Below are 18,600 nucleotides of genomic sequence, written 5' to 3'. Positions count from 1 at the left end.
GGTGTGGCCTAGTGGTTAAAGTCCTCGCCTTGAATGCACCGGGATCCCATATGGGTACCGGTTCTAATCCTGGCAGCTCCATTTCCCATCCAGCTCCCTGCTTGTGGCCTGGGAAAGCAGTCGAGGATGGCCCAAAGCTTTGGGACCCTGCATCCACGTGGGTGACCCAGAAGAGGTTCCTGGTTCCCGGCTCCAGATCGGCGCAGCACCAGCTGTTGCAGCCACTTGGGGAGTGAATAATCGGATGGAAGATCTTCCTCTCTGTCTCTCCTCCTCTCTGTATATCTGACTTTGTAATAAAAAAGAAATAAATAAATCTTTTAAAAAAAGATAAATTTATTTTGGTGCAAAAAATTTTTGAAACTCCTGTATAATTTTTCATAATATATATTTTCACGAAGTTTTAAAAATCCTTTGTTTTATAATAACAGAGAACAGCTTACTAATATAGTACTTACTTGATGAGCAGTGTAATTCCACCTGACTTACATAAACCCTATTAATCCTCCCAACATCTTAGGTTCTTTTATCATCTCCACTGAAATTGAGGCATTAAGAATTGAGGCCATTGAGAAATTGAGGCACAGGTAGGTGAAAAACATTGCAAAAAAAATCAGAAAAACAAACAAACAAAAAAATCCACAGCTGATAGCAATACTAAAATTATAAAAACTAGGATGCCAATTCATTTAGTTGCGTTTAAATAAAAGCCAAGTGTAGAGTTGGAGACTGACCCCATGTTGGACTCTCACTTCCCTGGTGCCAGTAATAAAGGGTAGTTCCCTTTTCTTCTGAGGCTATTTGCTTGCCAGAACTCAGTCTAATGCATGAGTGCCCTTGAGGACTGCCCTGTGGGAAGGGCTGCCTGCTGACCTGTGCTGTCTGAATAAGTTGCCTTTTTTTTTCCCAAGACCAGTCATCTAGGAGGCGTTTTATTGACTTGGGGGTTGTGGGGGAGCAGTGCAGTGGTTTCAGTGGTCTGTGCAGTAGTTGCTCTGCAAGGCTTTGGCGGAAGGATGCAGCTTCAGAGTCTGAAGCTCCTGAGCGGCTCTGAGCCCCACAGGGCCAGCGATCTGCCGCTGGGGAGTTGAGGAGGGAAGGGTTTCCATGCACCCATTTCCTTCAGAACCATCACTTGGCATAAATCAAGTTAGATGGCTGCTGACTGCTTTTTCACCCTCTTTTCTCCACCGCCCGTATGGAGAAGTCCTGCATCCCTGGCTCAGCCCTTCATAGCCAAGCGGAAGACCCCTCCCTGTCCTTGGTGGGACCCAGGGAGAAGCTTCCCTGTCTCACTGTCAATCTTCAGGGTGTCAAAGCCATCTGACCAAAAGCCTACCCTGGATAAAATCCAGTCAACTGACATGACTATGAATACATTTTTTTTCCCTCAAAATCCACACAATAAGTTTCATAAAGATACCACACAAAGTAATTGCACATCAACCTTTGGTGTGAAGGGAGCCATTATGTAAGCGCTAAATAAGAAGTGAACCACTGGCCAGGGATTTCAAACGATGCAGTGCAAACCCAAGGCCTGCAAACAGTAGGATGTTCCCCGTGACTCTGTGAGGAAAGATTGCTCCAGCAATTTGATGAAATTCTAGACAAGCCAAAAACAAATAAATATCACCTCTGTCTTGCAAATGATTTTCTTTTTGCAAGTATTATAGGCACTTCTTTTGCTGTAAGCATAGTATCAAAGAAATGTATTATTTCCTTGCAACAATTAATTTTCATTAAATAATACCATTAGTTATTTCAATCAATTCTGTATTTTTTAAAAGTCACGTATTTTTTTTAAAGGGATGTATTTGGGGTCTGGCGCCATGGCCTAACAGCCAAAGTCTTGATCTTGAATGTGCCGGAATCCCATATGGGCACTGGTTCCAATCTTGGCATCCCCCGTTCCCACCTAGTTCCCTGCTTGTGGCTTGGGAAAGCAATTGAGGATGGCCCAATGCTTTAAGACTCTGCACCCTTGTGGGAGACCTGGAAGAGTTCCTGGCTCCTGACTTCGAATCAGCACAGCACCAGCCGTTGTGCTCACTTGGGGAGTGAATCATCAGACCGAAGATATTTCTCTCTTTCCCCCCTCCTCTCTCTCTATATATTTGTCTTTCCAATAAAAATAAATACATCTTTAAAAAATAAATAAAAGAGATCTATTTGAAAGGCAGAGTGATGTGGTGAAGGGAAGTTAAAAAAAAAAAAAAAAGAGAGAAACAGTGGGCCTTGAACTGGCATTCCAGTATGGAGTGCAGGCATCCAAAGCTGTGGAACAACCTGCAATGTCAGAACACCTGGACCACACCTGTAACTCTTGAGGTAGGAAAGACCCACCTCCCCAGTTTATAAATGGAAAAAGTGAACTGCAAGTATGAACTAGTAAACCCAAGGTCACAAAAGTATTCAGGGTCGATCTCAAAGCTCTGAGCTATGGAATTAGAAAGCATTTCAGCTGGGAGAAAGAGTGCCCTCATGTGTCTCTGTGTAGAAATTCTTAGAGGTCTTGACAAAATTTAAAACAGCTTGAATCTCCCCATCAGTCATCTTGCATCACGATGAGCACCAGACGTTAGCTTTGAAGACAAAGCCTGCGCTCACATGTGTCAGAAAGTGATGAACAGTGGCTCATCTGCGTTGACACAGAGGCAATGCCGTCCTGGCAGTATCTGTGAATTTGGTTCTGGCCCACTTGGAGTTCTGTCCCAGACAGACCCTTGGAATCTTTGTAGCTGTGAGCTACTTGGCAAGCCAGGCTGAGTCTCAGGTTCCTCATATGTGACAGCAGAGTACATAACCACCACCCTGCAGGATTGCGGCAGAGATCAAATGAGACCTCAAAAGTAAATCCCCAGCGTGGCACTTGGTGGGAAGCACTCAACAAATTGTAGTTGTTTAAGTTATTATCAGATGAGAGCCCCCACTGGGGACCACCTACTGGTTAATGAGGAAGGAAGTCCGGTTTAGGCAACACAAAGAGAATGTGTTCTGGATACCTGTAGTTTTTGGATAAAAAAGCTTTCCCTGAGCTCTGGAGTAAAGGAAATAGAAAGATAATGTTTAAAGATTTGCATGCTAAATACACTCCTTTGTTGTTTGTTTTTTTTTTTTTTCATTTTTGAAAGATCATTTATGTGAAAGGGACAGAGAGGCAGGGAGAGATAATTCACTCCACCAATGGCCACAATGGCCCGGGTAGGTTAGGCGGAAGCCAGGAACCTGGAATTCCGTCCAGATCTCCCCCAAGATGGAGGCAAGGACCCAAATACTACCTTCCCAGGTAAACTGGCAGGCAGTTGAATCAGAAGTGGAGTGGGTAGGACTCAAACTGGCACTCATGTCAGGTGATGCTGTTGCAGGCAGTGGTTTAACTCACTGTGCCACAAAGCCAGTCTCAATGTGTTTCTCAAGTAGAGAAATCTGGTTGAATCTAAGAGGCTGTCCCATTGGTGGAAATTCAGAGAAGCCACCAACTGTCTGGCGCTAAGAATTCATCAGTCCTTCAAAAAGTCTCTTCTGTGGAAGAAAACATGGGGGAACTGGACTCTATCATTGATCCGCTTCCCTTAAAGGATTCCATGTATTGAGAGGCTAGCCATATTCAGATTGATAGAGAACAGAGGTGAAAAACAATGCTGTGGATTCATGCTCCAATTTGAATTTTTTGTGTGTCTTTATGAATCCAGCCCTCTGAGCCAGAAAGTTTGGCAGAGTTACAGTTAATTAAGTCCTTTCACCCAACGTGCTTTCCAGGGTTCCCTCCTCCCTCCAGTGACTCTCAAAGCTCAGCTAGTCGTTCATGGGAGAGGGAGATATTGTTATTTACAGTACAAGGAGACTTGACCTTTAAATGTCAGTGGCGTCTGGCCATTCGGTCTGCGTCTCCCATCAGCTTACTGGAGTCTGAGAGAGCCAGTCCAGCAGCGTACACATGCGGAAGAAGGAACTGAGAAAGGAATACGTCATCTTTGCCTCTGTCTTATGTAACTAGGGAAAAGTAAAGGAAGAATCAGGCTGCACTGTATTCTGTGAATTAAAGTTCTAGGCAGAGCAATCACTGGCAGTTCTGTGCAGATTTCTGCACTGGGAGAGCATACATGGGCCTCGCCCCAAGTGCTAGGGACATGCTCACCCTTTCCAGTCAACTATTAGCTAAAGCAAATGCAACACCCACGGTTTAGCCATGCATGTTCCGTGCAAGTTCCTGATGCGACACTTTTGTGGCTGGAGAGGAGCCAAGCCGGAGTCAGTGAGTCCTCTGGGCACTGTCCACAGCACTGTACATGATTGGTACAATTCTGGGTGGCAAGGAGTTTAGGTCAGACTCCGCGTGCTCAGTAAGCTTTAGTTCACTCATGAAAAGGTATTCCCTGCCTCAGTCTTGGAATTCTATTTGTGCAGATGCACTGAGCCATCCATTTGTTGGCTGTTCCAGTTATGTTGAGGGTGTGCTCGTGGGACACTCTGCTCCTAGTGTTTGCTTCATTTTCCCACTTTCTACTTTGCATCTTTATAGTTTTCTCCTTTGAATGCCCTCCAAATCTACATATAGTGCCTCCCTGCTCTCATATTGCTAGCCCTCATGGAAGAGTTTTAATGGCAGTGTTGAGAAATGGGTCTGTCTTAGAGGGAAAATTCCTCTTGTGCTGTTTGGACCATTTGCTCCCCTTTGCATGCCTCTGCTAGGTCTGCCCCTGTCTGGGGCCTGTGGTCCAGGCTATAGTGAATCAGAGCCAGGAGGGGTAGTGGTGCCTCATGCATGCTTCAGACAAGTTAATGACAGGGCTTTACATGGTCCCTTTAAAAAGACTTGAACATCATTTAAGGAGAATGCAGAAATGAAATGGGACCCCAGCTTTGAAGACTCAGGAAGTATGACTCTTCTCCCGAGTCTCTCTCCTCAGATGTGTACCACTGGAATTTCCTCCTCCCCCTGTTCTCCCTTCCCACCCAACCTATCTCCCCTGCCTCGCTGAGCCCCAGAATTCTTTCCAAGTCTCTGCCACATTTGCACACCACACCCCCTACTTGCTTGCTGCAAGTGTGTCACAAGTCATTAGCACTGGAGATGAATATTCCAGTTGTTCCTTGAAAATACAGGAGACCACAGTGACCAAGATCCAGCCTGTTTAGAGCAGAGTGGGGATGAAAATTTATTTTTCTTATGTCATGTCAGTATTCAAGATAAAGACTTCACTCTGGCATTGTAGGGTTTTCTTCTTTAACATCCCACCCATTTTGGTAGGGGGCCCTGGGAACAGCCTGCACTATCTGGTCCCAGGTGTGCAGTTTCTCCCAGCAGTGTTTTAACCTCTCTGGAGGTCGGGGCCCTTTAGTCAGTGCTTGCTGCTGTGCTTTCAACATGGCTGTACCTGGGAGCTCACAGTCCTGACGGGCTGCCAGCCTGGAGTCAGGAAGATGCTCTAAGTGAAAGGCAGTTAGAGCTGGACAGGAGAGGGTGAAAAATCTGACAAGGCTGTTGCCTGCTGAAGGACCAGAGAGGTGTCCTTGCATTTCACTTGTGTCTCCCTGAGTCCAAGACTAAACATTTGTACTGAGGCAGTGAGGAGTTCCAGAAACTCAACATGTTGTTTTTGTGAATGTCCACTTTTTAAAAGATTTGTTTATTTGGAAGGCAGAGCAATAGAGAAAAGGAGACAGAGAGGCGGAGGGATTTTCTGTCCACTGGACACTCCCAGTCTGGGCCAGGCCAAAGGCAGGAGGCAAGGACTCCATCCGGGTCTCCCACGCGGGTAGCAGGAGCTTAGGCACTTATGACGTCATCTGCTGCCTTCCCCAACAAATCAACAGGTAGCTTGATATGAAGTGTAGTAGCTGGGACTCAAGCTGGCACTTCAATATGGGATGCCAGCATTGTAATTACAGCAACTGCTTAATCCACCACACAGCACCAGTCCCAAGACATAGTTCAGTCATTTGTAAAATCCAGAATTAGTGGCCTCTCCAAACTAGAAAAATATATAAATGTTTTGACTGCCTTCAATTCAGCACATTCAAACAGTTGTTTTAAGTGCTTAAAAATCACAGTCCATTAAAATAAAAAGCACTTTTAGTGACAAGAAGTTTGAAACACTGGATCTGTTCTCATAGCCCATTTTCCAAAATATGCTGTTGATGGATCTTAGAAAATGTTTAGCTGGTATGTCAAAGTCGTACATGTTTATGTGGCACCAAATGATGTTCCAATGCGTATATACACTGTGTGATGCTCAGATCAATGTAAGCACAGCTGTCTCCTCAGACATCCGGTATTTACGGTGGTGTTGACAGATTGCTTCAGAGATCCTATGAGGGTGGTCTTCGAGACTAACCTAAATCAAAACATTAAATATTCGACTATGCTCAGCCGAACTTAGACATTTAGGCTTTCACCTTTAACTGTCAGAGATGGCTTGACAGAAGAGGAGCTATTGCCTTGCCGGCCTCTCCATTCTGATGCTGATTCCAGGCGAGGTCTGTTTTCCCTTCTTAACCCCTTTCAGAGATGGGAACCCATGTGCTCTTTCCATGGCTGTAAACACATCCATTCCGAGGGCAGCGTGGGATTGCTTTTTCTTCAGCTGCTTGCACTGTCTTCTTCTATTTGAGCTCTTACGGCTACAGACACCTTCTAGTAGCTAACGTCATCTGACTGACCTGGCTCAAACACTTGGAGCCAGGAACAAAGACTTGGTTTCATGTATCTTTTAGGGTCCTTTTTTATCCTTTTGTTGTGGTTGGGTTTTTTTGTTTTTTTGTTTTTTTGTTTTTTTGTTTTTTCTTTTTATTGAACAGGAAAGAGCCTTTAAAACTAAGATCTTATTAATTTGCATAAAACATCTCTGGCATGTGTGTTTTATACTAATTTGGAAAAATAACTTTGACATTCAGTGCAATGTTTATGCAACACCATCTCTAGGGAAAGCTGCCTGCATTACTCAATCCCAGCCTGACAAGGTATATGAGAATAACTGGAAAAAGAAATTATGCAAATTGCAAATTATACAACCTAAAATTCAGACTGAGGTAAAACAGGCAAGCCCTGATGAAGAACTCTAATGGAAAATACACACTCAGCAAGTATATACTTGCAATAAGTGCTCACAATAAACCAGATCGTCTCATCTTTTGATAAAAATAATATGAAGTCTCAATTAAGGCCTGTAGTTCACAGTAGTTGATTGGCACACTGGTAAAGATGCCGCTTGGGGTGTCCAGATCTCACATCAGAGTGCCTGGGTTCAAATCCTGGCTCAGCTTCTGCTTCCAGCTTCCTGCTAATGCCCACTCCAGGCTTGGGGCGGGAAGGCGGTAGGTGATGACCTCAGGTGCCTGAGTTTCCTGCCACACCTTGGAAGCCCAAGTTAACTTTGATTTCTGTCTTCAGCCTGGTGCAGTCCTGATGACTTCAGGCATTTGGGGAGTGAGCCAGTGGCTGGAAGACTGTCTCTTTCAGTCTCATCCACCTTTCAGATAAATAATTTTTTAAAAAGTTTTAAGAAGTATCCTTAAAAAAAAAATGGAATATAGTTGACTTTTAAAAATGGAGTTTGCATAGAGTTTGGAAAATTGTTTAGAAAAAACTTAAACTAATATTTGATTAAAAGAATGTTTTGGAGATTATTAATGTCTACCAGAAGCAGTCTCTTGACATTTGTAAAACATTTCGATGAAAGAGTAGATTTTTAAAAATTCCTTCAGACATATTTTTCCAAATAAATAAGAAGTACCTCCCTACAAAGAGATTTTTTTTCCTAGATTTCTTTTCAAGTGGGCCAATTTTAGTGATCTCAGGAGACACAGCTATGCACATAAGTTCATTGGCAGTAAGCACAGTTAACACCTCTATAGATACTTCATACAATACAAAGTCTTGCTCTCTAAACATTTGCTGAAATGACGTATGAGATTATCTTAGCACAAATTTACTAGCTGGGCGACACATCTCACTCTAGTGAATTCACACATATGAACCAGCAAACATGTTTATGCTGCAGGGACATCCTGAGAAGCGGAGGCTGTCTTGCATCCGTAGTCAGCTGCTCTCTCTAGCTTGGGTGATGCATTAGTGTCATCCGTTCACTCCTTGGTTGAGTGAAAATGTTTCCAAATGGCAAAGGTCTGTAAACAAAAGACTCCTGAAAAACATGCACATGTGAAGAATACAGGAAATGATGAAGCCTGTTGAGAGCTCAACTAGTGTAAGCCTAAGCACACGCACGCCCCAGACTATGCATGAATATTTTCCATGTGTAGAAAAAATACAGAAACCCAGGTGAAAACACTGTTGTTTCCGGTATTGGTGTTTAATATGGGAGAAGTTCTTTGCAGATGGCCATGTAGATGTGTTAGTGACATTTTTGAAAACTAACAGGGTTTTGATGGGTTGGAGAGGCATTATTGTTTTTTCCATTTCAAATAGTCATACAGCTTTTGTTCACAAGTCTTCTACCATACAAGTTCTTGCCTTGGATTTCTTTTTGCATAGAACTCATTTCAGGGGTTTCCAGTTATGATGGGATGATGGAGGTTTGGAGGAGAGTACGTGGGACAATATTTCAATTTTTTTTCTCCTATGTTTTTAGGGCAGGGAAGGGGTGGGAGCCTTTTGTTGTTGTCAAACTACTTCTACACCCAACAATGGAGATCAGTCCTTTGATGGTGCCATTGAGGACATGATGTTGGAAAGAGTATTCCAAGGGCATTACCTTAGTGGTTTTGATAGTTCTGAGATGTGGTTGCCTTCTCCATTGGATCAGAGTTAAGAAAATCTTTCCGGGCCTGAAGCTGTGGCCTAGCAGCTAAAGTCCTCACCTTGAACACACCCTGGGATCCCATATGGGTGCCGGTTCTAATCCTGGCAGCTCCACTTCCCATCCAGCTCCCTGCTTGTTGCCTGGGAAAGCAGTTGAGGATGGCTCAAAGCCTGGGGACCCTGCACCTGCATGGGAGACCTGGTAGAAGTTCCTGGATCCTGGCTTTGGATTGGCTCAACACCGGCCGTTGTGGTCACTTGGGGAATGAATCATAGGATGGAAGAATCTTCCTGTCTGTCTCTCCTCCTCCCTGTATATCTGACTTTGCAAAAACAATAAATAAAAAAAAATCTTTTCAAAGTCTGTTAGTTGACTGAGTCCACCTTAATGTATCCATAGACCCAGGAACATGTTACAAAACTTGGCCATGAAAGTTGTCCAATGTGTTCTGCTTTCCATTCTTTGAAGATGCATTTAATGTGCCGTGCTGACTTGGATAAGCTGGCTGTCATGTACCCCGTGTACATATGGGCATGCTGTCCTCTGCACAGGCATCAGCAACTGAGGAGGTCCAATCCCAAGGTCAAACCACATATTTTGTGATTTTCCTTGTGGCTAGAGTTTGGGAACAGCCATATAATTGGTCTCCCAAGAAACCTCTCCTGGGCTGACCTCAGACTTGACTCTAGTGTGTGCTAGCCAGTGCAGGGTCTGGTTCAGTCTTTCACCTGCACTAGCCAATGCACTTACTGGTGGATGCAGCTGCCTGGTCCGCTCTGCCCCACCCCCTGACGGTGTCTCTCACATAAACCAACAGGTGTTGCAGCCCAGCCCAGCCAGCCCACCACACAGCCAATCGTCATGCACACCAATGGGTGCCACTACCTAGTAGGGGCAACCACCAATAATCTCTACCATGCCCCAGGCCCAGTTTTTATGTGTGCCAGCCTCTGCTTCAGCCTAGCTTAGCCCAGCCCAGTCCACATTCCATCAGGCGCTCATGCACACCCTTGGATGCTACAGCTTATTTCAGCCCAATCTGACCCCAGACCCAGCCCACACATATGCCAATGGGTGCCTTGTCCAGCCTAGTCACCCGCAAGCCCTGTTTTTCATGCTCACCAGCAGGAGCTGCAGCACAGATGGGCAGTGTCCACAATTTCCCTCCTAGTCCTGCTCTCAGACTTAAATCTTGCACCTAACAGGAGGTACTGTAGTTCCAGCCTGACACAACTCATACCCAGTTCTGGCACTTGCTGGTGCTTTGGCCTAACTTGATTAGCCCTCACCCATTTTGGCTCTCTCTCACACCAGCATATGTGGCAGCTTAGCCCAGCCCAGCCTGCCCCCAGACCCAGCTCAAATGTCAGCTGATATGTGCTATATCCCTGCCCAAATTGGCCCACACCCCTTCTCTGCATTTTCCAGCAGGTGTAGCAGCCTAGCTCAGCCTGGCCCACCCCCAATCCCAGCTCTCGGGTGGGTGCAGTAGCTTAGCCCAGCCTTACTCCCAACCCCAACCCTCAAGTAACTTGCAGGCCTTACAGTCTAACCCTAGAATTGCTTCTTTGACAATATCATTCAAGTAGAAGATGACACAGATTTCTGAATCCAAATAGTAATCCTTGAGGTCCTTCTGTTGGCTAGGGACTCTTCCTCCTCTTCTTCTTTTTAAGAGTTGTTTATTTCTATTGAAAAGTCAGATGTACAGAGAGGAAGATCTTCCATCTGTTGATTCACTCCCCAAGTGTTCACAATAACTGGAGCTGAGCTAATCCAAAGCCAGGAGCCTGGAATTTCTTCTCCAGGTCTCCCACGCGGGTGCAGAGTCCCAAGGCTTTGGGTCATCCTCAGCTGCTTTCTCAGGCCACAGGCAGGGAGCTGGATGGAAAACGGGGCTGCCAAGATGAGCACAGCACCCATATAGGATCCCAGCACATGCAAGGCGAGGACTTTAGCCACTAGGCTATTGCACCGGGCCCAGGTAGGGACTTTTCTAAGTGCTTCTTTGAGTTAACTCATTTAGTCTTCTCAACAAACCTGTGGAATTTCTGTTCATGTTATCTCTATTTTTCAGATGGAGAGAGTAGAAGCACAGTATTTGACTAATAAACAACAATGCTGGAATCATTAACTTGGGCAGCATGGAAACAAACTCTTTTCTCTTACTGCATGGACTCCTCCTTAGTTTATTCAGAGCTATGATCATTTACTGAGACAGATCTGAGAACTCACTAACTGTAAACCCTTCTTCCTAAATTCTCATTTTGGAAACTACAACTCTAGGTCTTCTAGAACCGAATAAACAGAGAAGTGACTTGTTGGCACTGGACATGACAAATGAGAACACTGGAAGGAAAATCAGGAAAGAGGGAATTGAGTGGTTCCCAAACCCTACGGTGTTCTAGCAGCAAGATCTGGGGAATCTTCCAGTCTTGTAGAGGACTGGGTCACTTGATGGACATGTGCAGTGAAAAGCAGTTGCTGGGGGCACTAAGAGATGATGTGCTAAAGAAGGATAAAGAGAGGCTTGGGATCAGAAGTTCATAGAGGTTCTTTACCTTGTGTTGGCCATCACCCCCTAAGAATTCTTTTCAGACTATCTATCCTGTTTGCAGTACCCCACTAGAGATGTTAAACCAGACACAACTCTAATAGAAGTTATGCTGTCCATGTTTATATGCTACATGGATATCTCTATTTTGTATATAACTGAAGAAGGTGTCTTTCGTTCCTTCACCCCCACGACAGTGACTAGAGGCACAGCAATGCAGAATGATAAGCAGAAACCAGACTGAGGAAGGTGGAGCCAGAGTCTACTAGAGGAGCTCGAAGGTTCTGGAAGAGTCCCCAAAGGCACCAAAAGAGAGAAAGTTGGGGCTGGACGTTTTCTCCCCTCTGTGAGGTCAGGAGTTCTTTGATGTGGTAGCTACTACTGCCTGCTCAGCCAGGGATGGGATAAAACTAACTTTCTCTCGTGTGCTGGAATTGCACTGTGTTGTAAGGAAATGGATCATTTCAAGGCGTGTAGTTTGAACTGTTTCATTTAGAAATCAGCTTCCAAGAAAGCTGCTTTAAATTCTTTTTAATTGAGTTCAGAAAATGGCTACTACTCCAATTTGCAAGAAATGGGTAATGAAAGTGGTTTAACTAAAAACTGCTGTGCACTCAGTTGAGCTCTCTAATCTTCAAATAATGAAAACCCCAGCAAGAATTTGCATTGTGGATGAAGAGGATGCTGATTGTCCCTGGTTCTTCAAAAACCCCAGGCCAGCTGATTTTCTCACACCTGGCCACTTAGATTGTTCTTAACCCAGTGTTGTACAGGAGGAAACTGTGTAGTGACACATAACAAAAGCCTTGCTTTCTTTTCCTGTTCAGATCACTCTGTTTTGGTGATTTCACTGCCACTGGGACTCGACTCTGAACCCTGGTCCATTACACACCCCAAAGGTCATGAGTAATCTTAGATAACAATATCAGATTCCCTTCCAGAAAGTTTGATCAGAGAAGCGAGGTCTTCCAGTATAGTTCTGCTCCACAAACAAGCGGTCATTCAACTGGCAAAGGACAAAGGAACCATCTTTTTACCCAAAGGTTGAAATTCCCAAGAACAGTGTGTCTAGATTCAAGTCTCCACTCCACTCCTAACTCCACCCCTACTAATGTGACCCTAAGAGGCAGCAATGGTTAAAGTGATTGGATTCCTGCCACCGTAAGAAAACTAGAGTCATTGTAGGCATCTGGGGAGTAAACTCACAACAAGACTTCTGTCTCTGATTCCCTTTCTCTCTGCCTTTCAAATAAATAAATACTTATTAAAAAATAGAACATGGAATATTTCTAGAACCATTAAAGAAGAAAGCACCCAAGAAAACATGGGAAAGGCAGCTTGCTGAGTTATGTAAGGGCTCGAAAGTCCAACCTGAGCAGTTAATGCCCAGAAGTCAGAGCTCATGATGGCAAAGGATAATCTGGCTCTTGCAACAGTACAGGGAGCCTGGTACACCATAACACCAGTGGGGAGTGACCATATCCCAGAGATCTCCAGGCATGGTAGAGCTGCATTGGTGCTTTCCAAGGACTTTTCCCAGAAGACTCGAGTATGTATCCATACCTGGGATTCACAGCCTTCAATGTTAAGTGTTTTCACACATGTAGCCAGGTTGCTCTTGAAGGTGGTAGGAATCCAATTACTTGAGTCATCTCTGTTGCCTCCCAGGATCTGCACTGGCAGGAAACTGGAGTCCTGGGCCAAAGCCAGATACAAAATTCAGGTACCCAGTGTAAAATACAGTCATTATTGTGTGTGTGTGTGTTTAAGATTTATTTTTAATTATTTGAAAGGCAGAGTGACAAACAGGGAGTGAAAAGGGGATAGGGGAGAGATCTTTCATTTACTGTTTCCCAAATGACCTTAATGGCCAGGGCTAGACCAAATCTAAGCCAGGAGCCTGGAAGTCCTTCTGGTCTCACATGTCGGTGTCCAAGTCCCAAGTATTTGGGCCATCTTCCACTGCTTTCCCAGGAATGTTAGCATGGAACTGGATTTGGAAGCAGAGCAGCCAAGACTCAAACTGGCACTCATATTGGATACTGGAATCACAGGCAGAGGCTTAACCCACTGCCACTTAGACATGAACATGTTAACTAGAAGCTTAACCACTAATCTAATGCCCACCCCCAGAGCTGTGTCTGGGGATCCCTGACTTTGACTATGAACAGATTGCAGAGATGCTAGCATGAAAGGACACGTTAGTGTTCTTTTGGTTCTGACTGTTTTGACTGTTTGACAGATAATGTGTTCAGTGAGGAAAGTGGCAGTTGAAGTCTGCAAGAAAAGACAGGTTTGACACACAGTGCAAAAGTCAAATGCAGGGCCCGGCGCGGTGGCACAAGTGGTTAAAGGTCCTCGCCTCGCACGCCCGGGATCCCATATGGGCGCCGGTTCTAATCCCGGCAGCCCTGCTTCCCTTCCAGCTCCCTGCCTGTGGCCTGGGAAAGCAGTCGAGGATGGCCCAAAGCTTTGGGAACCTGCACCCGCGTGGGAGACCCAGAAGAGGCTCCTGGCTTCGGATTGGCATAGTATCGGCCCGTTGCGCTCACTTGGGGAGTGAATTATCGGACGGAAGATCTTCCTCTCTGTCTCTCCTCTCCGTATATCTGCCTTTCCAATTAAAAAATAATAAAAATAAATCTTTAAAAAAAATATATATATATATATATAAAAAGTCAAATGCAAAGTGTGGCAAGTAGTTGGGTGAATGGGAAGGGAGAGGGGAAAATCTGAATAGAACCCCAGATTTTAAGTCTGAGCAACTCGGTGAACTAATGGTAGAAATTCAGGAGGGGCACTTTGTGAGGTGCCAGGGAGGAGCAGTTGGGCTTTGGCTTATGTAATTTTCTCTGTGAAAAAGCCATGACCTGGAGGAATGCAGAAGGATGCTGCAAGGACAATTGGAACTGAGAAACGGCTAGGCTAGAGGTGAAGCTGCTGGGAGTGGGCAGTTGGCATGGTGATTTGTCACTGTTTGGGAAACACACATCCCATATTGGAGCACCTGGTTCAAGTCCCAGGACCTGCAATTCTGAAAGAGCTTCTTGTTCATGAGCATCCTGGGAGACATGCCCCAAGTGATTAGATCCCTGCCACTCACTTGTGGAGACCTGGATAGAATTCCTGGCTTCCAGCTTCAGTCTGACTGTATCCTAGCTGTTGCATTCGGCAGGTGAGCCAGCAGATAGAAGATAGTGCTGTCACACTGTCACTCCCTTGCAAGTAAACTGAAAATATTTTCTTTCAAAAAAGAAATGAAGCTTTTGGAATCATGCACAGAGTGATGTCATCATCCACTAGAGGAGCAGGTAAGACCTCCGAAGGCAGGAAAAGGCAAAATGACAGGGAACATCAGATCCTTGGAAAACCTCAGCCAAAGACACAGAAGCAGAGCCCTGGGAGAAGAATGGCACGCCCAGAAGCAGGTAGCTGTGCAACCGAGCACAAGGGACCGAACTGTTCCAGAAAGGAGCAACACCCTTTGGCTTTGTTGACTAGAAGGTTGTCACGATCAAGAGTAGTAGTAGAAGAGGAGGCAGAGTCAGAAAAGAGTGCTTGGGTAACAGCAGACAAAAGCAGCAGGTCTGGTCTGTGGGCTTAAGAGCTAGGCAGCAAGCAGTGAAGGGGGAAGAGATGTAGGGAATATCTGCATAAAGGGCACCAGTTAAATCTGTGAGATGATGATAGGCAGTGGTGGATGAAAATGCTTAGGTCATGCTGGGTAATGGCTGCAAAAATATTTTCAGTGGCAGAAACCACCACAGATGAGCTGTAAACAATTCTCTGACATTTTCATGAAACTAACCAAAATTTATGGGCCTATTCCCATTCCCCATAACCGTCCCCACCCAGCAATTGTTTTAGAGACCATGGCAAGGACAGAGGGATGCGTGAATTCACTTCAGAATTCCCAGAGCACAGCAGAGAACTGCTCTCATTACACACTGTCTGTGAAGAGTTTAACCACTTCCAGGGAAAGGGAAGGAAGGATAGTTTGTTGATGAATTTAGATTTGTAAAACACTGGGGTTTTCTCTAACTACAATTGGTAAATTGCTACATGTATAACTGTCACAGGTGCAGGAGGTAGAAGAACATTTTAGCTGTTCTAATATAAAGTATAACAATACTTAAATGTTATTTCACTGACTCCATCTAGAGCAAAAGATTGCTTGTGCAAAAAGTAAGTAGAAAGACAAGATGTTGGTAATGATTAATGAATGAGTGACAGTTGGCTCTGACTGCTGTCAGCTTAGTTAGAACAACTTCCATATAGCATTCAGCCAACAGTGTGCTCTGTCATCCTGTTCTGTCCTGTGAGGGAGAGGGGAGGCTGGAGTTGTGTGCAGCATGTCAGAAAGGAGAAGACCAGGGAAATGGAAAGGAAGCCAGAGATAAAGAGAGCCTCAACTCTTTCCAGGGAGACGCATGCTCTGCCACCCCTGTCGGCTCTGCTGGACACCGTGGATGTCCGTGTGTGTTCAGAAGTGGTTCCCTGGGGCTGCTCGCTGTCACATTTGTGCACGGTCCTCAGACACAGAGGAAAGTGTTGGGAGTCATTAGCACATCTCCCCCGCGGAGATGAAACTGGGCTCAGCACCAACAAATGAGCCCCCAGAGGGGACTTGTCTCCTCTGGGCTTGGATAATGGCTATTCCCTGATGCACGAGGACTTGTCCAAGTCCAGGATGTGCCTTGCATTGTATCACACAGTCAGTGTTGAGCAGCAGCGCTGCTGGTTGTGTGTGTGTGTGTGTGTATACATAAATACATAATGGAGTCATAATGCATCTCTCAATAAGGAGGTATAAAGACCCCTCCTTGCTGTAGAGTCAAAGGAAGCAGAACATCAAGCAAATCATCAGTGAGTCTCATTAACAGACACTACCCGTGTGAAGAATCCAGGGGGACTTGCTCTACATTTCTATGAGTGATGCCCATTTTTTAACCTGAAATATGCTGGTAATTTTCTCACTAGCAAAATTCCATTTGCCTACAGATTCATAAATATGTTTTTGTTTCATACTTAGTTAAATGACCTTCATGTTCTGGATGCCACACAAAAAGAAAGGCCCATTTGTCATGTTTTTTTCCTCATGTACTCACTGTCTGAGAACATGAAATGTAACCGTCATCGCCAAATGATTTATTTTCAGCAAAATGAAAACCATATAATGTAGAGCAGCAGAGTCTTATAACATTCCATATTATGTATAAAATGCCTACTCGAATTTAATAAAATGGGAGTGACTTATAGGAATATGAGAATTTTGATTGTAATATGGGTGGTCGTGGTTAAGAACAAGATCAGTGGTGTGAGAAAAAGAGCGCTTTCATTTAAAGGAATTGATTTATAAGACTCTCAGGGTCATGGCAGTTGCAGGGTAGTTCCTGCAACAGGATTCTCATCAGTTTCCATAGTAATGTGATAGGAATACAAGTAACAGATTTAGTGGAGTTCCTAAATATAATTCTAATAATTTCAGTCTTCCCTTCCATCCTTTCCTTCTTTCTTTATTTTATAACAATGTTTCCTTCTTAGATTTTGCTTATATAATTCTAATAATTATAATAATAATAATAATAATAATAATCCAGCCCCACTTCCTTCTCTCTCTCTCGTTTTCTAATGTTTCCTTCTGAGATTTTGCTTGCAAAATGGAGTCACCACTGTGAAGTCCCCAGCCTCAAGGGCAGCCACCACCCTGACCAAGTGAGCCTGGTGCATGCGTTAGCAGATGATAGGCATAACGGGGACTCTGACCGGATAGAGCTCAATGGCAAATGAGAAGTTTCCTATTAAATATGGTCAGCACATGAAAATAATTATATTGAAATTTTCTAAATGCAGTTTGAAAAATGCTTATCGCGGTCATGCATACTTTATAACAAGGTAATTTCAGCACGAAGGGACTCACTGCTCCTTTGTTCTTTAAGCCACGTGGTCATTTGGATCATTTAATGGCAGTTTTGGTTACAGATACGATTTCAGAAAGTAGGCTCTGTAATCAACTGGGATTGACTCCATCAAATTCTTTAATTGCTTTCTCATTCCTAATGACTGAATATTTCCAACACTAAAATCATGCAATATACAAGTTGCTTTAATGTTTTATTATTTTTCATTTTAAACTCATAGAAAAAAAGGGCACATTTTGTTTGTTTCTGCAATTCCACCTTTCCTGCTATCCCAGTGCCTATCCCAGCAATACTGACACAGACACAGTGTCCTCATGGCCGTTGTCCCCAGGAAGCACAGAGAGCGGCCAAGCCCCAGCTCGGCGTCTTCCATGAGAACACGTCCAGCTTCCTGTTCATCTCTATTTATTAAGGAGATTCTTCAGCAATGAGCTTTACTTTCCCAAATGTCTGAGCTGCTTTCCTTGGAACAGCTTTCTTGAAATGAAATTACTAGATCAAATGGTATGAATATTTCAAGGCTCCTCTTTGTAAGCTTATTTCTAAATAGCACTCCAAAGGTACAGTTACCAATTTAACTGATACTAGCAATCTAAAAAATATAGTATCCCCCAGAGCTTGACAAGCAGCTAATGAGACTGTATTGCTTCTAATTGGCATTTATTTAGTTCCTAGCAACCTTGAACATTTTTGCAAGTATTCATAGGTACATTTTTAGCATCTTTTCTTCTTCGATGTTTTCTTCTCAGTTGACTTAGTTTTGGCCAGCTGCAGCCTCAATGACTTACCGTTTTTGCTACTTTCCACAGGCTCCCATGACTCCTTCAGCTACTGGGTCGATGAAAAGTCCCCAGTGGGGCCTGACCAGACCCCAGCTATCAAACGCCTGGCCAGGATCTCGTTGGTGAAGAAGCTGATGAAGAAATGGTCCGTGACTCAGAACCTGACCTTCCGGGAGCAGCTGGAGGCCGGCATCCGCTACTTCGACCTGCGCGTGTCTTCCAAGCCAGGCGATGCTGATCAGGAGATATACTTCATCCACGGGCTTTTTGGCATCAAGGTCTGGGACGGGCTGATGGAGATTGACTCGTTCCTTTCACAGCACCCTCAGGAGATTGTCTTCCTGGATTTCAACCACTTCTATGCCATGGAAGAAGCCCATCACAAATGCCTGGTTACCCGCATTCAGGAGGCCTTTGGAAGCAAGTTGTGTCCAGCCTGCAACGTGGAGGGTATGACGCTGCAGTCCTTGTGGCAGAAGAAGCACCAGGTAGGAAGAGAGGAGAGACAAAGTCAACACTTTTAACTCTTGGTTCTTTTCCTGTGCTGCAAGCTATGAAATAGTTCTATCCAATGCCAGGAG

General features: G+C 44.5%; 1 protein-coding gene across 1 annotated transcript in view; it reads left to right on the top strand.

Moving 5' to 3' along the window:
* The window catches only part of PLCXD2 (phosphatidylinositol specific phospholipase C X domain containing 2), a 47,138-nt gene that overhangs the window by 14,843 nt on the left and 13,695 nt on the right, over window positions 1-18,600 (top strand). Inside the window, exon 2 of the mRNA XM_040980507.1 lies at window positions 18,047-18,507. Within this exon, the coding sequence (XP_040836441.1) occupies window positions 18,047-18,507 (461 nt within the window). The remainder of the gene's footprint in view (window positions 1-18,046; window positions 18,508-18,600) is intronic.

Source organism: Ochotona curzoniae, unplaced genomic scaffold (assembly GCF_017591425.1).
Source record: "Ochotona curzoniae isolate NIBS_2020 unplaced genomic scaffold, NIBS_Ocur_1.0 contig_3498, whole genome shotgun sequence".
NCBI classification, from domain to species: Eukaryota; Metazoa; Chordata; class Mammalia; order Lagomorpha; family Ochotonidae; genus Ochotona; species Ochotona curzoniae.
The sequence above is the reverse complement of the archived record's forward strand: the minus strand, read 5'-3'. Positions and strand labels throughout refer to the sequence as shown.